Source organism: Perca fluviatilis, chromosome 17 (genome assembly GCF_010015445.1).
Source record: "Perca fluviatilis chromosome 17, GENO_Pfluv_1.0, whole genome shotgun sequence".
NCBI classification, from domain to species: Eukaryota; Metazoa; Chordata; class Actinopteri; order Perciformes; family Percidae; genus Perca; species Perca fluviatilis.
The window spans coordinates 18174005-18201997 of NC_053128.1; the positions used below are offsets into that span (position 1 = coordinate 18174005).

At 38.5% G+C, this 27993-nt stretch overlaps 2 protein-coding genes across 4 annotated transcripts; both read left to right on the plus strand.

Moving 5' to 3' along the window:
• The first annotated feature begins 2115 nt into the window (after positions 1-2115).
• Positions 2116-10883, plus strand: anxa4 (annexin A4). 3 transcript variants are annotated; one of them, XM_039779608.1, is made up of 13 exons: positions 2116-2228; positions 3548-3597; positions 5571-5658; positions 6217-6311; positions 7233-7346; positions 7807-7897; positions 8439-8515; positions 8948-9004; positions 9086-9179; positions 9435-9530; positions 9952-10010; positions 10244-10366; positions 10640-10883. In XM_039779608.1, the coding sequence occupies exons 2-13, from the start codon at positions 3589-3591 to the stop codon at positions 10694-10696; spliced, it is 960 nt and encodes a 319-aa protein (XP_039635542.1). In that variant the 5' UTR covers positions 2116-2228; positions 3548-3588; the 3' UTR covers positions 10697-10883. The 3 variants fall into 3 exon arrangements, with proteins under 3 accessions (XP_039635542.1, XP_039635540.1, XP_039635539.1); XM_039779606.1 differs by having other exon boundaries at positions 2141-2287; XM_039779605.1 differs by lacking the exon at positions 2116-2228 and adding an exon at positions 2401-2423.
• Positions 10884-19169: 8286 nt separating this feature from the next.
• Positions 19170-25690, plus strand: LOC120544962 (prolactin-releasing peptide receptor-like). The gene is made up of 3 exons (XM_039778869.1): positions 19170-19230; positions 21590-22064; positions 24695-25690. Exons 2-3 carry the CDS (start codon positions 21616-21618, stop codon positions 25326-25328), a joined length of 1083 nt encoding a protein of 360 aa, XP_039634803.1. The 5' UTR covers positions 19170-19230; positions 21590-21615; the 3' UTR covers positions 25329-25690.
• Positions 25691-27993: the final 2303 nt, after the last annotated feature.

Here is a 27993-nt window from a genome sequence, read left to right on the forward strand (position 1 = left end):
GTATTTGATACATCAGAAAAGCAGAACTTAATATTTGGTACAGAAACCTTTGTTTGCAATTACAGAGATCATACATTTCCTGTAGTTCTTGACCAGGTTTGCATATACTGCAGCAGGGATTTTGGCCCACTCCTCCATACAGACCTTCTCCAGATCCTTCAGGTTTCGGGGCTGTCGCTGGGCAATACGGACTTTCAGCTCCCTCCAAAGATGTTCTATTGGGTTCAGGTCTGGAGACTGGCTAGGCCACACCAGGACCTTGAGATGCTTCTTACGGAGCCACTCCTTAATGGACCTTTTTCACAGCAGACATTTTTGACTCGTCACAGTAGGTAAAGCACAGCTGAAATTGATAACCTTAACGATGGCTCAATTCCATCAAGTGTCCCAGTAAGATATTTCAGTGAGTCGGCATGCACAATACCAGGGCCTCTCCTAAGTGGAATGCAGCCATCATTAATAGTTTTGAATACACATGTGCTTTTCCGACATGTCAACATGTCTGCCGTGAAAAAGGTCTATTGCCCTGGCTGTGTGTTTCGGGTCGTTGTCACCCAGCCACGACCCATCTTCAATGCTCTTACTGAGGGAAGAAGGTTGTTGGCCAAGATCTCGCGATACATGGCCCCATCCATCCTCCCCTCAATACGGTGCAGTCGTCCTGTCCCCTTTGCAGAAAAGCTTCCCCAAAGAATGATGTTTCCACCTCCATGCTTCACAGTTGTGATGGTGTTCTTGGGGTTGTACTCATCCTTCTTCTTCCTCCGAACACGGCGAGTGGAGTTTAGACCACCATTTTTGTCTCATCAGACCACATGACCTTCTCCCATTCCTCCTCTGGATCATCCAGATGGTCATTGGCAAACTTCAGACGGGCTTGGACATGCACTGGCTTGAGCAGGGGGACCTTGCGTGCGCTGCAGGATTTTAATCCACAGCGTAGTGTGTTACTAATGGTTTTCTTTGAGACTGTGGTCCCAGCTCTCTTCAGGTCATTGACCAGATCCTGCCGTATAGTTCTGGGCTGATCCCTCACCTTCCTCATGATCATTTATGCCCCACGAGGTGAGATCTTGCATGGAGCCCCAGACCCAGGGAGATTGACGTCATCTTGAACTTCTTCCATTTTCTAATAATTGCGCCAACAGTTGTTGCCTTCTCACCGAGCTGCTTGCCTATTGTCCTGTAGCCCATCCCTGCCTTGTGCAGGTCTACAATTTTATCCCTGATGTCCTTACACAGCTCTCTGGTCTTGGCCATTGTGGAGAGGTTGGAGTCTGTTTGATTAAGTGTGTGGATAGGTGTCTTTTATACAGGTAACAAGTTCAAACAGGTGCAGTTAATACAGGTAATGAGTGGAGAACAGGAGGGCTTCTTAAAGAAAAACTAACAGGTCTGTGAGAGCCGGAATTCTTACTGGTTGGTAGGTGATCAAATACTTATGTCATACAATAAAATGCAAATTAATTATTTAAAAATCATATAATGTGATTTTCTGGATTTTTGTTTTAGATTCCATCTCTCACAGTTGAAGTGTACCTATGATAAAAATTACAGACCTCTACATGCTTTGTAAGTAGAAAAACCTGCAAAATCGTCAGTGTATCAAATACTTGTTCTCCCCACTGTATATTCGGGAAAATGTAAAAGCAAACATTTGCCCCTAAAATGGCCCAGCTGTGACTGTTACTATACTTAATGCCATTACATTATTATTAATCATGCATTAATATAAAAGCAGGATTTACTGTTGTAGTTTTGTCGAGGTGGAGCTATATTTGTTAAAATATTTTGACTGCCAACTAATGCCAGGGCTCTGTAGATTATAATTATGGATTAATCTGATAACTAATAAGTATTGTCTCGAAAAATTAATTGATTGTTTGGTTTAAATTTCTGAAAATACTGGGACATAAAAGTAGTAAAGTAAAAAGTACAACATTTATCTTTGAAATGTAGTGGAGTAGAAGTAGAAAGTGGCATAGAAGAATACTTAACATAAGTAAAGTGCAAGTCCCTTTACATTTTTCCACCACTGGTCTGGTCCCTAGAGGACAGTAGGCCTACAGTATGAAGGGAGGTTTCCCGTTCTGCTGACATTCCGTGAATGCAGCAGTATTGCTCCCGTGCGCGCTCTATTAAGGTGCACGCGAAAGGAGGATCCTGATCCTGTTATAATTTTCTGTGGGTGGGACGTAAAAGCAGCTGTTATAAGCTTCAGTTTTCCGGTACGTTGACACTTTACCCTCTGCCGGGCTTCACGCTGAGTAATTTGTCTTCAGGACAGGTAAGGTGTTGTTCAGAGTCCGAATAGTCATGTTTTCGAGGTGTTTTGCGGAATTTGAATCGGCAGAGGAGCGCAGACTGAGGGCTGTGAGCGGCTGTGAGGCGAGTCTGCAGGGTGTGCCCTAACTTCATGCCAGGTTAACTTTGAAGCGGCTGTGCTAGCTGCTTACTGAATCACTTCTTCGTTTTATTTTATTATCTCAATTAAGCTTTCCTGAACATTACAGCGTAGATTACAGAGTGCATTTCAGCTGCAATACTGTTTGAAAAACTTGGGTAAAGTTAGAAATGTATTCACTGATTCGAACTTCCGGGATCAATTAAATTATATTAAATCACAAACGACGCATCTTTCCTACCGTAGTAGCCTAAGATTAACAACGAGCTACAAACTCATTTCCATCAAAACGAGCCGTCCACCAATCTGGAGAAATAACATTGCTCTACGAGCAGCCGGCGGTGAGACGGCAGTAAGACGAGTGCTTATAGGGACCGTCTACAAACTACAACCCCGAAAAGAAATACAACAAAAATATTTATTAATTTACTTGTCTCCTGCAGATTATCTCAGTTAAAATTTAACCTATCAATGTAAATTACCTTTTTAAGCACTAAAACATACAATGTACATTTTCACAAACGTGAATTTGAATACAGCGCTTATAGGCTACTGCTGTTGTTAATACCTGGAGCTATTTACCTGAGGAATAACCGGAGTAACAAATTGTAATTGTGTTTGTTTAGAAGAGGATTGCTTTGTTACACCATTTGTGTCTTATTGGTAGTAAAAAAAAACATGTATTGTGCTTGAGTGGAAACGGACGTTTATGTCAATTTAAAATTTAAAAACGTCTCCTCAGTAAGTTCTTAACTAAATGGATTTTAACATGTATATGATAACTAAATCTGTGGGTAATTTGATGCCTACCTGCAGGAAAACCTGTGGGAGTGAAACCCCTCTACCCTCTAGTAATTACAGGTGTGTCTAAACAAACACCAGCTAGGCTAAATGAGATTAGCTCCTGGGACGCCTGCACAGACATGGGACACAAGAGAGCCTATGACCAAATGTGTGTGACAGAAACCCTCTCCGAGATGATGAACTGCATACAATATTAATTAGAGGTTAACAAGGTTCCATTCAAAACTCAAGAGTTTACTGCCCCTAAACCTGATGCTGCAGTTAACTCATACAGTCATTGGTTATAAACAGGTCCTTGTGCAAGTGACAAACTATCATTGTGTATTTATTCTTTTGTAGCTTTCTGCACCTCCAGTTTGGAAATCCTCACTCATCCTACAATGGCAGCGGTAAGTCTTTCCCATAGCTGCTGTTCCACCTGTGCACAGTGAGAACAATCAGCTACATTTACATTTATTTGCATTACCGGTAGAGACTGTGCACTAGACATTGGACAGTTTTTTTTCTGCTTGGTTTTGAAATTTGCAGCAATTCAATATTATAATTTTCCATCTTTTATTATAAATCTTTTATTATAATTCTATTAAACGTGCCCTGCCATACGAAAAGTTTTTACTTGCATTTTTTTTAAATATGTTAGGTCCATATGTGTTTGTGTTATGTTTTGAATGTGAAAATGAACTGCTACCTCCTTTGTCAGCTCTAGCCACTGAAAAGAAATAAGCGGAGAAATCAGGCCAATTACAAAAGCTGGTCAGTCCGACATCATATTGCCTGAGCTCATTACTATTCATTAGCTCGCCCAGTTGGGCTGGGTAAAGGATTCTGACAGCCAGGCTCTCATTGGCTAGCTGTTAGCCAATCAGATTCAAACAGCTTAGCTTGTTGAATATTAATGAGAACTGGCAGAAATCGAGCTGAGTCTTCCTCTAGGCTTTCTATACCACGGTAGAATGGCTTGAAATAAGGTAACCAAGGCATTATTTCCACAAGAAATGTTACAGAGTCCATGGTAGAACTTCAGACATTACCACAAAGTAATGAAATGCGTGTGGCAGGGCACCTTTAATGATATGGTACTGTTGTGATTTACAGTTGCTACTGCAACCTGTGATTATAGTGTTAAGTCTGTTGTCATGTTTATTTTATAATAAACGTAGACACAAATTGTGGTATGAAATTATAATCAGTTTTGTTTATAAGTTTGCATTTCTTCTTGATGTTACTCATAATACTACTGTGCAGTTCAGTGCAATTGTCAGCAGTTTAGCCAATTAAATTAATGTGAAAAGTCATAAAGTAGTGTGTAATTTGGTCATTGTGATTTCAACTTAAATTGCCAAACCCTAGCTGTGGAAATGATTCTCCTAATAATGTAGATGTATTCAAGTTTGCTATGCCCCAAAAAGAAATTTCACAGCTCTTAAACTTTATCATGCATTCATAAGTTATAAAAAGCATCTCTTTCTGACACATGAATAGATGATATTGTGTACTTGCAGTATATTTTAGCATTAGAGATTTAGCCTTTTAAATGTGCAAATGATGTTATGTAAATTATGTTTCCTACTTTACTGAAAAGTACATTCTCAGAGTATGTGTAATGGATTATTAAAAATGTCTATGCCTTGAACTCCGATTTATAACTATAAGATAAGCACATACAAACGTACTGCCTTCATCAGATACATGTAAAAACAGCCTTCTAGTATCAAACGCTGCACATACATCATTCTGCACAAGTAAGACTTTAAGCTTTGTGTCTGATTGCTTTATTTCTGTTTAATAGACACATAGTTGTAAGTACAGTATGCCTCTGCGACAGGTTGTACTACACATTTAACCCCAAATAAATTTTAACCCAATTTGGGTCAATCTAGCACCGACTCAGTACTCTGTAAAGTTTACAAAGTACCCAAGTGTATAAAAACCAGAAAAAAAAAAAAAAATTGGAAAACACAAAAAAACATTTATTTAACAATTAGTGGTGATTTTTAGACCTAGCAACAATGTCATATGTCCATTTTTTTTATTTATTTTTTCTGTCATAAATTAAACCAAATTTCCCCCTGGGGATCAATAAAATATTTCAGATTCTGATTCTCTGTAGAAAAAAGTCTCTAAGTGAAGACCACATGTTTCTCACTGGAAATTATTCACTGGAATCATACATGCCAATTGATAACTTCAATTTCGCCTATAAATACACTTAATACCTTTTTTATTACATTCCTTCCAAGTCTTCAATACATACATATATAATATGAGCCTGGACAGTCATGGATGTAAATTGCAATTTGACTTGTTAGCAGAGGCATACAACCGCAAGGCGGTCATTTCTAGTTTTGTCATTTACAACCAGATTGGAAAGCGTGGAGCAGTGACTGAAGCGGCTGGTTTTAATGCAGACGCTGATGTCCAGACTCTTAGAGGAGCCATGAAAGGAGTCGGTGAGTGATCCAGCAAATTCAGTATTGCTCAGCTTTCTATCTTCATAGTCCATTCATTCTGCTGAGCATGTCCTTGTACTTTGCCTCACCTCTACAAACTGCGGTGTGAAGCTTCCTCTTATTGAAGGGAAAATGAATCCTAACTTTGCTGATCATGCAGAAAGTAGTAAACTAAGCTCATCAAGGGTTGCACTGTTCTGTTGCAATATTGGCAGGTATGTACCACTCAAAAAGGTACATCCTAACAAACATTCAGGAGTACGTAACAATCCCATGTCTTTCACCGACAGCTCAGCGTGGAATGCTGATGCTGTTAGGGTTTGCTGGCATAATCATCTTCCCCTGACTCTTGTTTGAGCTGTATTGCAAACAAATGGTTTCTATGCTTATGCCAACAAACAACTGTGTTAGAATTGTCTCCAGGGTTGCTATGCTGGTGCCTGATTCTATGTCCTGTAAACACTGGGGCTGAACCCATGTTCTCAATAGGATTATTTAGACCTGTAAGATGAGTATTGTTTACGGTTGTAAGATTCTATGTTATATTATTTCTTGCAGGCACTAAAGAGGCACCAATCATTGAGGTCCTAGCACACCGTACTATTGCCCAGAGGCAGCGCATCAAAGAGGCCTACAAACAAGCAGTGGGGAAGGTGAGAGTTTTGACTGAGCTGCACTAAAAGGCGGCAAACAAAGTCTATTTGTAAATGTCTTTTATTTGTGATGTGTTTTTCACCATCCACCATCCATACACCATCCATGTATGAAGCGGAGTATGTGAAGAAATTACAGTTAGAGCATCAGAAGAATTTGAAAAGCAGCCTTGATGGGGACTAATTGGTAGCAGCAGTGGATGTGTCATCTCTTATTCCATTGTGTACGCTGTCCTCACTCTTTCACTTGAGGTTGCTGTGCTAATATAGTGCTGATAATGTGCAAGTTAATCATTAACTGTAAAGCAGAAATGAATACCACCTGTACACAAAGACCAGGACAGACAGGGCATTGTGTTTTGTACCAAAGGAGGATGTTCCCATCCCTTAAAAAAAAAGTACACTGAACCCACAGAGGTACATTTCGCACTGACGGTTTCTTTTATGATTATGTGGATCGATATATTAACTAAAAGGGAAGTATGGTGTTTATTGTATTGACATTATGAGTTAATACCAGCTCGTTGTGCAGTGTCTGGTAAGAGGTCGATAAAGTTATCTGGAAGTTCCACTGAGGGAGCTGCAGAGAAAAAGCAAAGATTGTGAGAGGAATCCTCGCAGGCAGAAAGAGTGAGTCATTTTGCACATGGCGACGCCCACGTGTGGTCACACAGGCGAGTTGTGTGGAACAACTTCACAAAACTGTCCAGAAACCGCACCCTCTAGCGGAGACACAAGTCTCGCTGATGGAAGGTGTGAAGTCATGGCTGGCAGCACAACACCCCATACATAAAGCCAAGAAGATTGACTTATTTTAACCTTAAAGATAATTAGCTTTTATTAAAGAACAAATTATTAAAGTAGTGGGAATGGCTGGTGGTATGTTTTCCTGTTAATCCATCTGCTCCCGTCCTCCTGCAGGACCTGGCTGAGGATCTGTCCTCAGAGCTGAGTGGGAACTTCAGGAGTGTCGTTCTAGGTCTGCTGATGCTGGCGCCTGTGTATGATGCCTACGAGCTGAAATATGCAATAAAGGTCAGAGTTTAGGATAAGTCTAGTCAATATTTTTGCTATTGTCAACATTCCCAAGAAAAGACCAAAACAGACACACTGTTGCACTGTGACATGTTCCTTCATTACAATAAACCTGGGCACTGTGGTTTGTTTTGAGTCAGTCTCTCATACACATTTCTGCTGCCCTAAATACTCATGAGTGCATCAAATGCCAATAATTAACATTTGCTAAAAACTACAGTGCCCAGGTTTCAGCCTTTTTCTTGTTAACTCTAACAGTAGATATCACATATCAGTACATGTAGGAACAAATGGGCTTGGGGCTGAGAGCCACAGACAGGGTAGGGACATTTGAAAGTATTTAGAGACAGACTAACACATTGTTGATTTAATGGGATTTGTTGACAAAAAAGATTTGTTGACAAAAAGCACCACACCGTCCTCGTGTTTTTAACACATGTCCATATCCATTCATGAACAGGGAGCAGGAACAGAAGAGGCCTGCCTCATCGATATTCTGGCTTCAAGGTCAAATGCTGAAATAAAAGCCATCAATGAGGTCTACAAGAAAGGTAAGTGTGTCACTTCTATGAATAGAATTTATGACATCAGGCCATGATACAGCTCAGTGTCTGTTGGTGCCTATGGATTGTGTATGATATCCGATATTGTGTATCAGTGACTCGGATGTAATGGCATCCGTTATTAAAAAAACAGAGTATGGCATAAATTATTCATAAAATCCTTTGCTGCTCTTTATGTGGCAGTTTTTTGTTTTTCTGTGGTTGCAATGAGTCGGCAAGTAGTCAAAGGGTTTTTGAAATGTCTTTCAGTGAGTATGAATACATTGTTATTGTGTGGTGCTTTGTGTACGTGTTTTGTACCAATTATACCAGCACAGTTGGTGAATTTAGATCACAACACAATAAATATTAATGAAACCGTATTCAGTTATATATTTACTTACCAAACCTCATAGAAATATAGAAAGCCATATAGTATGTGGTGACTGGGCTTGACTTGTATTTATATTTATCCCGTAGTAGCGAAAATTGCAGGTATGCGATTCCATGCCTTATATTTTAATTCATTTTCTTATGATTTTTATGGCAGAATACGGAAACTTGGAAGCCGATGTGTGTGGGGACACATCAGGAATGTTTCAGAGAGTTTTGGTCTCTTTACTCACGGTGAGCAAACATTAGCCCATAACCTCTCCTAGCTTGGGCCAATGTGAATGTTTTAATGGCCCATTTTTAGAGATGACATAAAAATGCATTCTGTAAAATTGTAATTCAAGGTGATGAAAAAGCGCAGTTGAAGTTAAAAATGCAGTAAAGCTTCGAAAAGTAAGTAGAGTATTGTTCACTTCCTTCCCTGAAAACTTTAGCTTTTTAGCTTTCATTTTCAGTATTTTGAAATTCTTTTGGAGGCACACGATGACTTGTTTAATGTCAGTAGGAAGTTCGGGTTAAAACCTTTTTTCAACCATTGTTTCGGTTAGAGGAAGCAATGGTCACTTCTGCATCATAAAAACACACAGTTTTTTGTATTTTTCTGTCTCCAATGTGGCCTAATCTGCGCTGGTTTTCTCTTAAGCGGATGTGTCTTCTGCATTGCAGGCTGGACGGGATGAAAGCGACCGAGTGGACGAGGCCCAGGCTTCTCTCGATGCCAAGGCAAGAGTCCAGGTTCTTTAAATGAAAGTATGTGATTCAATTATGACTCCCAGATTTTCTTTTTAACATTTGTGATTATAGGACATCTATGAGGCTGGTGAGGCTCGATGGGGCACGGACGAGGTCAAATTCCTCACGGTGCTTTGTGTGAGGAACCGAAACCATCTGCTGCGAGGTATTCTTCAAGCATATTCACAAACATATTTAAAATCTGCACGCTTCCTTGTATTTATCGGTGTTGTGTGTCACATGAAAATACTTTCTTTTACATAAACTGGTTACAGAAGTCATGTAGCCTCTGGGGATTTTCCTGACCCTTTTGTGGCAGTTTTAGAAGCAAACACTGACTCTTGTTGAATCACTTTCGTCTTCATTTGTTTAGTGTGTAGTGTCATGAGTTAAATAAGTCATTGTTGTTTTCTTCTTTCAGTGTTTGAGGAGTACCAGAAGATTTCTGGAAGAAGCATTGAGGACAGCATTAAGAGGGAGATGTCTGGCTGTCTGGAGGAAGTCTTTCTGGCCATTGGTCTGTTTCTGCTATGTGACATGCTCCATCAAATAGACATCTATTGACAATTTATAAAGCTTCAACCCTGTTGTGAAAGCTGTTAACATTCAAGTTCACTGCACACAGACAAAGAAAAACCTAGAAGCAACAACCCAAACTTTCTAGGCAGAATATAAAAGGAAATACCGTACAGTATACATAGTACTTGCAGTGCAGAGGCACTGCTTTTATGGTGGCTCCAAATAATAGGAATACATGTTCAATCTAATGCAGTTTATGGTGTATTCCCTTAATTGTAAAGCATCTCTTTTATTGTGTCCCCCCTCTGTACGTCATGATAGAAGCGACTTTAAAAACACTGAGCTCATACACACTTTGTATTATTATCGATGTTGAAGCATTGTACTTTATGTGCTGGGATTTGTTTTTTGCGTTGCAGTGAAATGCATAAGGAACAAGCCAGCGTTCTTTGCAGAGCGATTATACAAATCAATGAAGGTAGTGTGTGTGTGTGTGTGTGTGTGTGTGTGTGTGTGTGTGTGTGTGTGTGTGTGTGTGTGTGTGTGTGTGTGTGTGTGTGTGTGTGTGTGTGTGTGTGTGTGTGTGTGTGTGTGTGTGTGTGTGTGTGTGTGTGTGTGTGTGTGTACGTCTCTGTCTCTCAAAAGAAGGCTGTTGTTATCATAAGGGACAAACACTACCGCCATGTAAACACATTTTCTGTCTCTTGTCAGGGGCTGGGCACTACAGATAGTGTCCTCATCAGAATAATGGTTGCGAGGGCGGAGATTGACATGTTGGACATCAAGGAGCAGTTCAAGAAGATGTATGGCAAGACTCTGTACTCCTTCATCAAGGTGAGTCTGCAATACATCAGCTGTGATTTAATAATAATTGTGATTCTAACTTTTGGAATGTCTTAATGTAGCAGTTTCAACTGTGATGAGACTTTCATTTCATTTGATTAGCTAAAGTCATATCATGAGTTATATTATCAGGTTTTCCAAAGGTCTTGAGGAATCTGAATAAGAATATCAAAGATTGTTATCAGCTTGGCTTCATGAGACTGATTGCAGTTATTAACTACACTGATCCTTTGAAGTCTCACAGATCTTTCTCTTACTTCCTAGGGGGACACATCTGGTGACTACCGCAAAATCCTGCTGGAGCTGTGCGGAGGCGAGTAAAAGAAAGATCAGAACAACATCCAGCTCTGTCTTTATTCCACATTATGAGCTTTGATTCTGTTGATTACTTCTTCTGTCCTATCTGCTCTTTTTCCATTGTCTTTACATTTCACTGATGGACCACAGTGCCTTGTTTTACTGTTTGTACTTTAATAACAATTAAACCAATGACCATTGTGACCTTTTACACATGTCTGTGTTTATGTTATTGATCCTATGCTAAGGATTAATTAATGGTATTATCTAGCGAGAGATATATATGCTTCTCACATCTTTAACAACAAAGGATTACTGTTATTGGCCTCTAGCTCCCGGTCTTGTTACAGCGCAACATTTTCCTCACTGTCCAGTCAGTGAAGTCCATTTGTTTAATTGGTAGCAATTACTCATTTGTTGAGTCAGCCCTTCGTCATTTGACTCAATTACATTAACTGGATGCTAGCTTCATTTGGGAGGCAGTAAAGTGTGTTCTAATCAAGTAAAAGAGAATGTCCCATAGCTCTTACAAACTTACAGCTCCATCTCAGAGCAGTAAGCCTGGGAAATAATGTGCAGTGGTTACTCAAGGTGACCACTAGGTGGAACCAAAATAACTCTGAAGGTTACCTGAAGCAGCTGGGAGCCCAGCAGTGCTGGAGAATCTATCCGCCTCCTTTCTGTTCGTGAATGGTCCAGCGCTTAATGTCATGTTTTTATAAATGACTTCTCTGACAGTTTGTTTCTCAGTAAAACTATTGTGATGTAGAATTGTTAGAATAATTACATTATCAAATAATAGACAGAACCACTGAAGTTATATTAAAGTTCATTTTACTTGAGAACCCAACAAGGAGACAGTTACAGTACTCACAGCATGAGTACAGAAATGACCACAGAATAAGCTTTCTACAACAGCTTTTGTAATACAACGTGGAATGTGATAAAACTCTATAGTCATAATAAAGAGTCGATGTCGCTAGTTATCTCAAGCTGGGCATCTCATCTGCCTGCTCTGCTCTCAGAAACATCCTGTGCCTTTCACAAGGACAGACGATGGCTCCATGGTATCTTGTGAGTGTGTAATCATTACAATATGGCATTATATGCAAACAGTTTAAATAACAAGAGAGAAAGTATGTAAATCAAAATTTCTCTAACAACAATATATAGCATGTTCTTCCACTGTTGTTGGGCAACATAAGTGTGACTCCTCTCTTGAAACTGACTACTGCATACATACTTTAATACAGAACCAAGCTTTACAGGAAAACACTCATCCCTGGAGGTTCTCCACTCACTCTGTGTGGCGCCAACAGGAAGAAGAAACATCACTAAATCAGACTGGTTGTTTACCAGTCACCATATTAGACGCCACAACAACTGCATCCATTTATGTCTTTCTAAGAAGAGCTGCCACCCTCTGTGGCCATCTGCTGAAAGCCTCATTTAGAGGTTTTCAAGGCAAAAACTGTGAAGTTGCAGAAAAGTGTTGATTTGTGAAACATTTTCTCTGTGGTACATTTTTGTGGTACGTGTGGTACGTTTTTGTCCCTATATCCTTTTTGTGCTGCAACTACAGTTGCCGTTGTGCAGATGTTATATATTTGACAATATAAAAGAGGAATAGTATAAGTATATCACTCAAAATGCTTTTAAACTCTTTTTTTTTTAAAGGAATGCCTCTGTTTTATCATGTTCAATATAAATCCTGTTTACAAGCACCTTATTTCATTTGAATTCGTGGCACGAAGTCTATTCATTAGACACAGAGAGGATTTGTTTTTTCATTGTGTACAATAAAACATGATTTAAAAAAGACCATTTAAAAAAGAATGTTTCAACAAGACACCCCAGAGAAACCACTTTCTCTATTAACTTACAGTCACAGCCAAGATTAGACGTGTTTTATTTTATATGTCTGTACACTCACGTTTGATTAAAAATAACTACCTATAATAATAAGTTGTTATAAGAGGTTTGAGGCGTGCAGGAAATGCTTTGATAAATGGAGGACAGCAGTTGTGGTAAACAAGTGAGAAAAAGCGGGTACAGCAAACAAAAACAACACATCATAACAGAAGGAATGTCCTGAACATAAGGTCACACAGGAACTTAGTTTGTTATTATGTATAATAATCCTATAAGAATGAACACAATACTGCAGATATTGCCATGGCAACAAAAATAACCTGCACGGCAGCGGCAGACATAATGCATACTTTACACTCAACCCTCTGGCTGCTTAAATATGGAAGTGGGAAGATGGGACATAACAGAAGATAATTTACATGAAAACAAAGATAACAGCTTTTGCACACCGTCAAGTCAAAATAATGCAACTGTCGCTTCAGCCCTGTCTTGCTTGGAGAAAGGAAGTCCTTTAATATAAATCATACATTCCTTGGACAATTTGTTACCTGCATCTATGCAATCCATGCTCTGCCACATATTCTTCCTTTACAAAACTTATGATGGCCAGTTTCTGATAAAAGAAAAAAAAAACACTTTCCAAGACGTTAATTCAACTATAGCCTACGTTTATAACTGAGGTTGTAGTTAGTGGTGGTGTTGTCCTGGACTGCATTATGTTGACATGTTGTATCACATTCTTCCCCTGTCATAAATGTGGTGGGCAAAACATTAGAAACACGTTTAAATACAAATGCAGTCCAGTTCAATACCACTGGAAACTACATCCTCAATAATAAAAAGGCAAGGCAAAATGGTTGACTGTTTAACTGTTCCTTTAAGGTGTATTCACTGCTCAAATATTGTTCTTTTTAAAAAAGCAAAATCATACCAGTTTCTCTTTGCTGCTTAAAACATAAACACATTGATCAGAAAGTTAAGTAGAGAAGAAACAGACTGCGTCTCTTTTTAATTGCTTACACAACGCAACAACAACACTTTATAATTTTCTCTTCCACATTTAACCTGCAGTAAAACGGCATACATCTGAAGACAATTGTGTCTGAAACGTGATCACAAAGATAAAACATATGACAAGGTCCACAGGACGAAAATCATCTATCAAGGCATGGTGCAGGGAGGGCACAGCACATGGTGGACAGTAGATCAACCGGGAAGATATTGTCAGACAGAGGACGGGCCTTTGTTCAAATCACATGGGACAACAGAAAACATGGAGAGGTGGTGAGAGTCAATTTAAACCTGCAGGTGGTGCCCCAGCAGTCCACAAGACAATATGAGGGGGGAGAGGGAGTTTTAAGACCTTCAGCCACCACTGGTACTTGCAAAAGTCATTCATTAATAGAATGTCCATTTATTAACAAGGCCAAATTCTGGCATCAGGTCAACCACTACTGCTTGTAGATGGAGGAGAAGCAAACATTGAAACTCAACTGCTGAGCCAAGGGCACGTCATAAAAAGTGTGTGGAGGACAAGCAGCATCAACACATGTAGAGCCAAATGAAAAGGCTTTATTTCTTTCTCCAGCCTGAGTGTTCCTGTTGTGTTATGTTTATGGTGCATACAGTATGGTATCTACACTGAGCACATGATGGCTAACCTTTGTAAACAAAAACACATCATGGTCTAAAATAGCATATAATCAGCAATAGAATGAAGACAGTCTACAGCAATAAATAAAGAAATAAAAGAGCTTCTTCGAGAGGTTTATGAAAAGACTAATTCTCATTGGTGGATTCTCATCTTTTTTTCACTGCAGACATTTCAACTTGTAATGGTAGGAAAATCACAGATGGCCATATTAATTAATCAGTTCTATTCAAGTTTTAGGTAAATCATGCCAGCTTGACAGTGAGCCAGCATGCACAACACCAGGACCCTCAAACTGAAGCAGCTAAATGGAATCAAGCCATCATTGATTGAATCATTTACACCTCATGTCATTATCTTCATCACAGGGACTGCCCACAGACAGTTTGGGGGATCCTTTATATCAATATCAATTGATTTTATTAGTGCACATTTGATCATTCATTCATGCTGTCAATCATGTTGTAAATACTGTAGTCCAAATTGGAGGCTATAGGGACAGCCAACACAGAAAATAGAAAATTTGAAATATTCTTTGCACATGCACATATAAGTCCGCATTAATGTGATTTTCGTTTCCTGTGGATTGAAACAGCAGTGCATGTAGCTGCAAGTGTAATGAACTGGAATATTGACAGCAATTTGAAGACAGCAAGAGTATAAAAGACAAAGATATGTTCAAAATGCCACGACAGCCACTGGGACATACATTGATATTTAAAGACAGCAGCTGACAACACGTGGTATCCATCAGTGTGAAGCTGAGACACACACACATCTGAAGTCTGTTCATACCTTTATCTTCATTCAAAATGCATGTGAAAGACTGGGGAATGACTTACAGTCGACAACGTTGCTTCAATACAAAGCACATTTTCAGATACATGGTTTCTGGAGAGAGAGATGTTGCTGTTGAAGTTTTTAAATTCCATTGTCAATTTGAAACTATTTAGAAATATTAGACATGATATGTCTCAACAAATAAAAACAAAAGTATCTGATATAACCATGCATTTTCTCACTATTAGTTTTATCACCATGCATCGGCTGTTGCTACTGTCTAAACAGGCGAAAAGGCAATGAAAAGTATCATTATAAAATATGTTCATTGGGAAAAATGGCATCGTGATATAAAAACGGCTGGCTTTAAACAAACCTTCAATAAACTCTGTTATTGTGAAAAGAAGCAGGATGAAATAACATTTCTGTGTATATTTATTCATGACATTCTTTTGACAGTTTCTTTTTATTCAGACCAAATAAAGAGACAGATTTAAAAAAAGATTTGGTGGAACTGACCCTTTAAAACAGGAAAGAATTTGCACTCATTTCTGCCATCCCTACGTCTGTATTCTTGAGTCCAGCTCTTCCACAAGTCTCCAGCCGCATATACATCTGAGTATGATGCCGAGATTGGACCTCACAAAGAATCCAAGTGGAAGAATTATGTTTTCTCTACAAGTAGTGAGGAAAGATGAATCAGATGAAGGTGTGATCCTCAGGGAATACAGCGAGGCGATCGTTGTCCTGGAGGGATTTGTTCATGTTGAACAGAACATCACTTTGATCATCAAGACTCCACCTTGATGAAACGTTCCTAAGGGATTAAAGCTCCCTCAGTAGAGCACTTTAATAATCTGCTTTGGTGTAAAGTTCAAACAGTCTACCGTAATGCTCAAATGTGTGTTTATTACACGGTATCACTGTCACAGCGAGCTATCGGCTGTAGAAAAGTGGCAGTGATCACCACAGAGCACATGGAGAGGTGAGTTGTACATGCAGTTGGTTTTCTTCAAGACTGATGTAGATGTTAATATATGGGGAAATATCTGGAAATGAGATGAAGACTTTAACAAATGCTGAGTACAATGAGTTCAGACTAATTCAGCTTTATTCACACAACAAACAAACAAACTTTCATGAAAGGGAGAACAGTTGACATGCACCAAATGTATATGCCAAGGTTTCTCTCCTAGAAAGGGAGATAACCATGTGTGTACACTCCTAAGAGCATGTACCCATAGTGTCTCTACGAACAGCAAGATAACTCCTCCTTTATACTTTTTGTCCTCACACAATCCAAGCTATGTATTTCAGTGGAACAGTTACTTTCAAACCATACCTTTTATGGCCGATGCTCCTAATAGATTCAGACATTCCCATCTATTCCTGTGGGTGAAGGTTGTCCCCAGACTAACCTTCTTGTGTAGTACACTACATACAAGATATGAAATACATTTGAAAACCTGAATGCTGAAATATCCAACCTATCAGATGTGGTACATTTTCTAATGAATCCGAAATTTGCATGGCAATAATATAACAGCAGGATAAACAGTAGGATATGATCGGGGATATTCAAAGCTCAGCTGCTGCTGATTGTGAAAAACTGCAAAACTGAAAAGAGAAATCTGAAACATACAGCCTAATGTGCTGATTAACACCACCTACTCTGTGATGAGTTGTTGAAATGATCATAATCATGTTTACACACTGTAGATGTCCATTCTGTATGTCCTCAAAATCTGTGAGTACTTTTCACTGCACAGATAAATGTGCCTTAATGCAACTGGGGATGTACAGATAACATGCAGCCTCACTCTCAGTACTGTAGTAGCCTATTGTTCAGTTGGGTATGGGCAATTTAGAATAAGTCAGTATGCTATTTAGTTATTTTTTGCGGCATTCATTTGTCATGTTCATTTGTGAAGGCACAAAGTCACATCAGGATACTCGTAGAAAACCATATTTTTCATACTTTACTAAATGGATCCACAAGAAAATATTTAAGAAGGTGAAAATATATTTCCACTGCATTTCACTCTCTGATGGATGGTGATAGATGGTCATTTCTTTTGTTAGTACTTCAAGTTCAGAGTGACACATTTTCATTTAAAAGTTATAGTGAACTTTCTACTAAGCCATCAATTCTGCCACGACAAATGTTGATAAAGGGTCAGACACTTATAGGCGAACATTCCAGACAGGAGAGGAACCAACCAATGAGCTTGCTTGACGCGAAGGTCCGCATAACACGTTGCTAAGATTTTGGAGGTGTGCTTACCCATACCACACTTCTCCATGTAGGTCCACGAAGGCGTTTACGTGTATTTTTGGGGAAGCATAATTCCAGCATTAACCTTCAGCAAATAAGCATTAGGATAATTAGTATTATCAGGAAGTGAGACAGCAGCCAAAGAGATTTTTACTTATCTATAAAGTATCAGTATTCTTAAAACCTTTAATAAAGTATGACTTCTAAGTATGACTATCTAAATCAGCAGACATAGTTGGAAGATCTTCTGCCAACAGAACCTTAAAACTCAAGTTAAACTATAATAATCTGATTTTGGTATTTATACTGCCAGACATCTTATTCCCTGCCAGCTGACCTGAGAGCTGCTCCTGCTACATTATACTCATTTCAAGTCCAACTTATGAAGATTTGGTGTAAACATGGCAGTTTATTTAATCAGTGTTTCTCTTTTGTGAAAACACTTTGAGACACACTTGAGAGTTGATAATGGAGCCTAGTGGGGCCACTGGCAGCAAGTGGTCCATCTCCTTGACTACTGATCACTTTACATTGGATTGTACTAGCATCAACATATCAACATATTTGAGCATCTTCTTTTGTTAAAGGAAATACTCCCACTTCTCACTTGACTCCATCAGGTTTGTGCATGTTATGATCTCTGCAGCCGCAGGCTTCTTTTCTGGATAAAAGCATTGCACTTGCAGATAAACACGATGCTTCCTTCAATGCCGTCCTCTAAACATGGGATCATTTTGTGACTGTGGATAGATTCCTTCTGGCCTCATAAATAAATTCTATCTTTTTCCCTTCTCTTTCTAATGCCTCACTGATTGACAACCTTGACAATATAAGATGGCAGCTGATTGAGTTTATAAAGCCTTGTTCATGTCTTTTACCTCTTAAAAAGCAATCAGAATGAGTGCCGCTGTGTAGAAGATCTCTTTCATCCTACCTTCTGACATTTTGTGCAAATTTCCAGCTGGTGCTCACTGCTGCAAAACAGAAATGATTGACTTGGGTTGTGCTTTTTTTTCCCTTTTTTTATTTTTTTTTTTTACAAATACTTTAGGTCAATGCTAATGAATAGGAAAAAGGCATTACTGCTGCCTGACTTCCAATAGTCATTTATTCATTCAATCTGCAATAAAAAGGTCATCCTCTTAGTATTTTTTGCAAAAGAAATGAAACGTCTTAGCCTTACTCTGCCAGCGGACAAGTAACTGTTAATCACAGTGCACTTTAAAACCTTTTATCCAGGGAAGGTTTGTGGATAATGGAAATACTTGAAGCACTCCCATGTCAAGGTAGGAGTTTGGGGCGTGATGCTATAAATGCAGAATCTTTTTCAAAAAGGTGTTTTTTTAGCACAAATATAAGTAATATTCAATTACAATAGGTTTTTCTTGGAAAAAAAAGATTCTGAGACCTCTTTTCAAGTTATTATGAGGGTTGAAAAAATTATATTCTACTGAAATCACAACAATTACAATTCCCACTTTATTCAGCTCCATCCATAAATGATGATCAAAGCACAATCTTTCAAAACAGTGCACTGATGGCACTTTAGCGTTAAATCAGAAGTCTACTGGCAATCCATTTGTGCAAGCATCAACAAACGAACAATAATCGAACCGCTCTTAGATAGAGTCCTGCACATGTCTGAACAGATCAATAATTACCGTTCCTATCATTATTGAAATCTATTAGTCCTGACCACTAACTAATCAGTTCAAGATAAAATGTCATTGTCAAGTCCAACCCAGTCATGAATCTTATTTGGTCTCTGCCATCCAATTGGCTTACTGTCATTTCCATAAACACTTTCTCTTCTCTCTCTCTCTCTCTCTCTCTCTCTCTCTCTCTCTCTCTCTCTCTCTCTCTCCCTCTCTCTCTCTAAAACAGCAGCTTCAGCTCACTCACTGTGGAGAAGCGCACAAGGAAGGTCCGCTCTTTGTTCTCACGCTCAACTTATCTTTCCACTGAGAATCACCAACACAGGTGAGTTACTGTTTCTTTTTTAAATCTGCATTTGTTTGTACGTTCCTTCATTTACTTTTTGCATGCCTCAGGTCATAGTGGTAGCATCTTTTCTTAAAGACAGAACAAAATAAGTTAATTATGATTACTAGAGTAAGTCAGTGGAATATATGTTTACTGTTATAGTTTAAATAATACACACTCTTTTTACATTATCGTCCTTCGTCACATTGCTTATTAATGTCATGATTTCCCAATAAGGTGTAATTCAAGCAACATTTTTCGGGCTCATTATGTAAAGGAAAGATGTATTTGCACACCCTGGGTTATGCTAGCTATTTCCAAAATGCCCAGTTTTTCTTAATTTTTTTTCTTTTTCTTTAAAAAAATTTATTGAGAGATATATTGATGGGTACAAACAGCATTGTGTGCCAGAGTTCTGTTATGTAAGACTACTTGAAATTATAATCCAGAGGCCTATATCTAGACTTAAATATTAAAGCTGGACTACGCAGATAATGTGCGAGATGAACATGAGAAAAAAGCTTTGAATATTGTATTGAAATACTTGAGGAGGGTACAGACTATGAACACATCTATCTTTTTTATTGCTCTATTATTTAAGCCAAGTCCCTACGGATTAACTTACTGCAACCCCATTTTGAAATTAAAAGTACTAACATGTAAGTATAAGCCCTTACCCCATATATATGTAGGAATACATGAATCATTTTATTTTCAAGTTATAGTCATATAAAGTTTGGAGTAGTCTGAAACACTGGGACTTTTATCAAGATGTAATGACTAACATTTTCAATAACAGCCAGCAAGCAGAAGACAGATCTCTAATTATGTTTTAGTAAAATCTCTCTTCCTCATGGTTCACAAAGCGATAAGTCTTTGGAAAGTGTCCTTGAGACAGCAAGACACTGAACCCCAAGTAGCTCCCGAGGCCAGCTCCGCTACCATTGATGTATAGATGTGCATGAGAGGATGAATGGGAGGCAAATTGTAAAGCACTTTGTCTGGAAAGGTAGAAAGATTCTATATAGTCTATTTACAGTCTCATCAGCTGGAACAGAAACCTGACTGCAACATGAAAGCTATAAAAAAGGCCAAACAGTTACTTATAATATAATATGCAATGTGGCAAGGTGAAATTTTTTTTTTTTTTTAAGTTTGAGGAAATTATGTGAAAAATAGTAGACCCTAAACAACCCTGACTGAATGACTCTTAACGGGACATTCAAAAAATAAAAACAATTAAACAGTACAAGCTACGGCTTTAAAAAATGACCTTCAAGATGAATCATCACAAAATTCACAACAGAAATTCTAAATAATTTGCTCATGTAAAGGTCACAATTTGTAATTTTATTTCACCAGGAGGCATTGCACGTGACACACTATGAAAGCATTAGGACATTTGACTAAGTGAAGTCCTAAGTGCGTTCATAACACAAAATGTATTTGTATGCAGCTAAAAACATTGAAATGTGGACACATCTTAAAAAGTAACACTTATTTTCTCCATTTTCTCACCACTCAGTCAATAGAAACATGCACGTGTAAAAAAGTAAAATCCTGAAGACACTAAACAACGAAACTTCTTATGTTTTGAAAGTGACCATTATGCCAGATCGTCATCAGTCACAGCTGAAACAATATATAGTTAAAAAGCAGTTCTTCTCTTGTTGCTCAATAAGACATTTCAAGTCTAATTCCAGACATTGCATCAGCAAGCTAGCTTTGAGCTCAACATAATGCTTTGAAGTGATTTTGCAGTGCTGGAGATTTAATATTTTAGAAGTCTCATGCCAAAGGGAATTAAATGTTACAATTTCCCCTTCCTTTAATTTGACTTGTAATTTATTCTTCACTTAGTGACTGCGACAAAAACGATCACCCATGTAACAAAATTATTTTACTGTTTAATAAAATGCCTGGAAATACAGCAGTCATGTTGGATGAATATTCCACTGATGATGAAAAGTACTAAAAACAGTCAGCTAGTCTGTAATCACACTAATACAGCACTGCATGTCCTCCATACCCAGACCCAATCCTGTGATTTGTCATTATCCATATTCACATTTCCGTGGAGGACGCACTGCTCATCATTCAAATGCCTTCATAATTACAGTATACACCCTTTAATCATGTGCTCTACTCCTCTCATTGTGAGAATGTGTTGGTGTAGGTAAAAGCATGGTTATTAAACAGTGGTCTTATATTTTGTAAATGTCATTAAACAGATTCCTGTTTCATTTACATTGTGCATGCATCCTTAGATTGAACACTAATGGGGTAGACATTTGGAAAATGTGTTAATGTTCTATTAGAACAGCTGCAAACCTGTTTATTGTATTTTGGAGTGCAGGTATTGGCACATTGAGCTTTGCTGCCATGGAGGGTAACCACAGTGGCTTTGCTGGAAGCACACAGCCATCTGTGTCCGGAGAACAGACAGATGGACACGTTTATGAGGTTGCGGTGCAGAACAGCTCCACCAACCGCAGCTCCCAGTTTGCCGATGTGGCTCTGCTGCAGATGTTCAAGCCTCTTATCATCCCCTGTTATGTGCTCGTTGTGGTAGTGGGCGTCTTTGGGAATTACCTGCTCATCTATGTCATCTGCCGAACCCGCAAGATGTACAATGTCACCAACTTCTTTATTGGAAACCTGGCCTTCTCCGACATGCTCATGTGTGTGACCTGCGTCCCTTTCACTCTCGCCTACGCCTTCAACCCACACGGTTGGGTTTTTGGCCGCCCAATGTGCTACCTGGTGTTCCTCATCCAACCAGTCACAGTCTATGTTTCAGTGTTCACGCTCACTGCTATTGCTGTGGATAGGTGGGTGGATCTCTTTGCATGGCAGGAATACAAATAACAAACTAATAAACCATAACTAATAAATGCTAAATTGAAAGTCAATTAAAATTTAATTAATTGTTATTTTACTGTTAACAATGAAAATATATATATATATATATATATTACATGTTACTTGATACTTTATAAACCACTTAATAATAATAATTATAAGCATTAGTTGCAACTTTAGTTTTTTTTATGATCAATTTTTTATTACTTTTATATTTTTGAACACACAACATACAGAAGTAGTAGTCACTCTCCTCTAGTTCTTGTGATGTTGAGGTCATTAGGACTGATACTTGTGCTGCTGCATTTTTCCATACGTCTATAGTATAGTATAGTCTATAGTAATCCTTGCTGTAGAGAGCTCAAGCATAACTATGTCCAGAAAATACGGCAACCACGGTTTTATACAAAGCGGTTGGGGGCAGCGCTGAGCTATCATTTTCTTGGTCGTGGTTGATCCAGCTAGCCAAATTTTCTTCTGTCTCCCAGGTAGGTGTAATTTAGAGTCATCATTAAGTGACAAAACAATCGGGTCAGTAGGAATTAGTTGCAACTTTATAATAGCCATCCAAACAATGTTTATAGATGGTTTATAAAACCATTATTAACCTTTGACAAAGTATAAACTATCTACATTTCAAATTACACTCAACTCATAATCAAAATAACATAAATTATAATATTACTCATAATTAGTTTGTTAATAGTAAAATAACTATTAACTAAAGTTTAATTAACTATTAATTTACCACTTATTGATGGTTATTATAAAGCATAACCATAAACTTTATATGTATAGCACCGTTCATACAAGAAATGCACCACAAGGTGCTTTGCAATAAGCTAAATCGACATAGAATGAACATAAAAAGGGATAGGATGCCATAATTAAAGCTATAGTGCGTAGGTTCTGTCACCCCCATGAGGCAATTATGTATTCTAAGTAATGACAACAAAACTGTTGGCACGTCCACATGATACAAGCCTTTCGTGATCGCATTACGTAGTTGCTAGTAACCAAGAAGGACACACAGGATTAAAAAAACACGATGGACTCTTTAGAAGAGGTAATTATCTTCACACATCTTTTCTGCACGTGAAGGATGGGAAATAAAACCCACTGAATAATAACAAACTGAAGTTAAAAATATTAAAAACAGAATCCATATTTGCAACATGCATATACATCAATACACACTGCCGCAGCATCAAAACATTTTCCATTCTCTTCTCTTCTATTTTATTCTTATCTTTCCTTTTCTTCTTCTACATCAATGGTAGAGATTTTAATTTTTGAGACTCATTTTTTAAGAAAAAACTTGAATGCACTCTCTACCAATCAGATCACAAGTGACATTTTGAAACTATTTTCAAAGTGTTATTTGTCCTTCTTTCTGTCACTCCTCTTCGCAGATTAGTGTTTCTGATGGTTTGTGTAACATAATTGCCATGTGCTGCCATTTTGGCCAAGAATCTCTTAAAAACTGTTCTAGACCTCAAGCAACCATCCTAAATGGAAGTGAATTCCCTCTCTATATAATTTATTTCACATTTTACACAATATTTTAAGTATGAGTGGAGTGTAATTACCAAGCCAGAAATTAAGCAACCAGGAAATTCAATCATAATCATCATCATTTTTTTTCATTTATACTCATTTAGAAATAATTGAGATGTGCAGATGGATTGATTAAGAGTGCTTTCTTACTAGTAACAATAAGGGGTTCACTACGCTAAATAAATTCATGTCTAAAATATGACTCATCCTGACTTATTGTATTCTTTAATACATGATGTAACAAAGACTCCTGGATTAATATTAATCAATGATTGGGTTGTTGTTAGCTCATGTCACAAATCCATAAATTAGAAACTTTAATTTACAGTTATAGTTTGCATGAATTTATCAACAATACATATAGTTACATGAGCCACTCTCTCATTTATTTTTCCACAATTTGTAAAAGTAATCTTGTAAATCCATTGTGAATCAATAAACAAAAACCAAATAACCAAAATAATTTGGGCAGCTTGCTGCAGAATGGGCCAGATGGGACCAGACCAACATCCAATTATCCAGCTTTATACTTTGTGTACAGAAAGAACAATCAGGTATGTGCTGCAATGACATGTCCCCCAGTAGAACCCTGATATCTGCATACTCTGCTGCTCACTGTACTCAAAATTCACACAGCTACAGTTTTGCGCTCAAATTGATAATTTCTCTCCCCTGGAGCTGAAGACAGCAACAATGTACAAATGGCGGCTTTTAAGCACCAGTTGAAAACTCACTATGGCTCATTACTGCTTCACTGCTGTTTTATTATGCACAACTTAAAAGTTTAAGTTTCTCTTTTTCTTATTACTTAGTACTTCACAGAGTCTGAGCAGTCCCTTTTAGAGCTAATTAACTAATTTAACATTTATACATTAGGCAATCACATAAGTTAATGGTGACATGAACCTTTATCAAAAACTGTGCTGCAGGAGGTCAGGATAAATCATTCAGTTATTCATACATTGGATCATGATTACTCAAGCATTAATTAAACATGACTTTTGTACCCTTATTATAAAGTAGCATTCTTTCTTTATTGCAGATATTATGCAACAGTTCACCCCCTGAAGAAGCGTACCTCTGTGTCTACCTGTGCCTCTGTCCTCACCGGCATCTGGCTGCTGTCCTTCGGGCTTGTGGCTCCAGCAGTCAGCCACACCTACCACGTTGAGTTCAAGGAAGAAGGCTTCACCATTTGTGAGGAATTCTGGTTGGGTAAAGAGACAGAAAGACGTGCTTATGCATACAGTACCCTGCTGGTCACGTATGTCCTGCCGTTGTCAGCTGTCTTTGTCTCTTATCTCTGTATCACTGTCAAACTAAAGAAGTGTGTTGCACCAGGCCACAAGACACAAGGCCAGGCGGGGGCTCAACAAGCTCGCAAGAGAAAGATCTTTCGCCTGGTTGCACTTTTGGTGTCTGCGTTTGCAGTGTGTTGGCTTCCTATTCATGTATTCAATGTGCTGCGAGACATTGACATTCACCTCATTAACAAGCGCTACTTTTTACTCATCCAACTGCTGTGTCACCTGTGTGCCATGAGCTCATCTTGTTGTAACCCCTTCCTCTATGCTTGGCTACACGACCGCTTCCGCACCGAGTTACGGAAGATGTTCAAGTGCCGTCGTCGCATTGGAGGGCCTGCTAATCACTGTGCTGCCGGTGTGGCCTTGTAAATGTGAAGAGAATCCTTTGTTACATTACATTACATGTCATTTAGCTGATGCTTTTATCCAAAGCGACTTCCAATTAAGTGCTTTCAACCCTGAAGGTGCAAACTCCAGACAACAAGTAGTAAGTGCAAAACTACAGAGAGCCATATGAAAGTGCAGTTTTTTTTTTATGTTTATCTTAGGTGTAGTGGGAAGAGATGCGTTTTTAGCCTTCGGTGGAAGATGTGTAGGCTTTCGGCCATCCTGATGTCAATAGGGAGCTCATTTCACCATTTAGTAGCCAGGAAAGCAAACAGTCTGGATTTCGTTGAGTGATTACTTGTCCCTCACTGTGAGGGAGCAGCAAGCAGGTTGGCTGATGCAGAGCGGAGTGGGCGGGTTGGGGTATATGGTTTGACCATGTCCTGGATGTAAGCTGGGGCTGATCCGTCCGTGGCCCTGTATGCAAGTACTAATGTCTTGAAGCGGATGCGGGCAGCAATTGGTAACCAGTGAATAGAGCGGAGGAGCGGTGCAGTGTGAGAGAACTTGGGGAGGTTGAAGACAAGTCGAGCTGCTGCTTTGTCATTATTTCAGTGTGATTCATCTTGAGTACTGTACAAGTAGAAACTTTGATGTATCAAACTAATGGAGTTCATCCTCTGGCCACCAGTAAAATCCATTTATCCATTAGTCATGTTGTGTATAGTCTATATCCACGACGTTCCACTTCCGGGATTGCTCCGTTGCCACTGGAAATTCCGCCGGATTTCCCTCTTTTTGGCCAGATATCCGTTACCTTCCACTTTCTTTGTGTTGGCATTTTAAACACTGGTTGTTTTATGAGGACTATGGCTAGCTAGACTATCTGTCCAAGCTGAGTTTTCTGTTGTACGACTAAAACAATTTTTGAACGTACACATGTTCCACCAAGACAAATTCCTTGGCTCTGCCCGGTGCTTAGCGCCGCCCATGACGATTGTGATTGCCTTAAAAAAGTGCCAATAAACCCCAACACGTTTTTCTCCCGTTCCGGAATGCTGTGTGGACTAGCCAGACCCTCATCCGCTGCGCTGTGAAGGAAGGTCTGGCAAAGACAATCTATTGAGGAGAGGTAAATCTGTTGTGCAGAGTGAAGGTCTATTTTTTGGTAATCACCCCATTAGAGTTTGAGATATGAAATTAAAAAGTAGAAACTTTGGCAGGGGTCAACTGGTGTTCCAATCCAGCCATTAGATATATCTTGTTTGAAGCAGGAAGGGTTTCATCCTCTCGGGAGCGTGAGTGTGCCCAGAAAACCCTATGGGCAGTCTGCCAATTCCATAAATAGAAGAGGAAATGTTGACACTAGATAAAGGATCAGTGGGTCACTAGTGTGATTATGACTTATTCTCTGGGAACTATAAATATCAGCAGCAGATCTCATTAAAACCAAGCCATTAGTTTGTTAGATGAAGAAAAAAAAAACAGCCTGGCGAAAAGATCCATGTTTACTACTCTTGGTAGCTAATTCAACGTTGAGAAATTGTGCCAATAAAAACTCAGAAAGCTGTGAGATAACTGGAGACATGAATGTTTATGTATCTAAAATACTTAATGTAATAAGTTGTTCATATGTTGCTCATTAGACCGGTACTTTAACAAATGAATGAGGATAAAAATATAAAATGACCTAGCGTTGTGCATGAAGTGTAGCTGTATTGGATATGAAAACAAAATGAGACTGTCAGTTTAAATTGTGTTTGGAAATGTTCACTGCTGATGTGATTGTTTCCACCAGGGCACTGGTGCTCCTTCTGTGGAATACATTACATTTAATTACCTGCTCCCCAGGCCTTTAATTTGCTTAAAGCCTGTAGTTGATGAATATGCATCTTCATATTATAACTCATTGAAAATGTTTCTGATAGTATTGTATAATGGATGTAAAAAAAAAAATCATTGTAGTGTGGTGGTTTGTTCTGTGTTCTCAGCACTTGTTTCTATTACTTCTTGAGATTTTATGCAAAATGTGCAACACAGATTTACCTGCTTGTTTTCATTGTCTTCATTCCACTTCCATTATTTAGTTTGCATTATAGCCGTTGTGTCACCTATTCTGTATTCTCTTTGTATCTCAGGCAGATGGGACAGATTTATCTTTGCAGCTATCTTTGTGATAACTCAACAATGTCAACAAGTTTTCAAGTGCTACTGTCACCAAAATGATTAAACCTCATCCACAGCGGTGTGGATGTAAAACACAAGTGCATTTATTTTTGCTCTTTTCCCATCTACACTTGTATGAAGGAACGGTGTACTGTCTTATAACAACCACAGAACTGTTTGTAAATTTTGTACATCATTTGTGGTGTGACATGCAAAATATGTGTCATTTGATCTGTAGCCTGTCCTAAAAATACACTGTGGAAAATTGTGAATAAAACTAGAGAGATAGAATGACCTCTCTGCTTCAGATCAATGTGTCTGCATGATGAAATTTAATTATAACAGACTTGGTCAGAGTGCAGTTGTCCCGCTGAATTTACTAATTGAATAACGGGGAGGACAGAAGTGTTTTATGCATATCAACAAGGGCCGTTAGATATTGAAACAATGTGAGAATTTATTGATCGTTTCAGCGTGCTTGCCAACAATGACGTAAATTTCCTGCAGTTGAATAATATACATTCTACAGTTATTCACACAG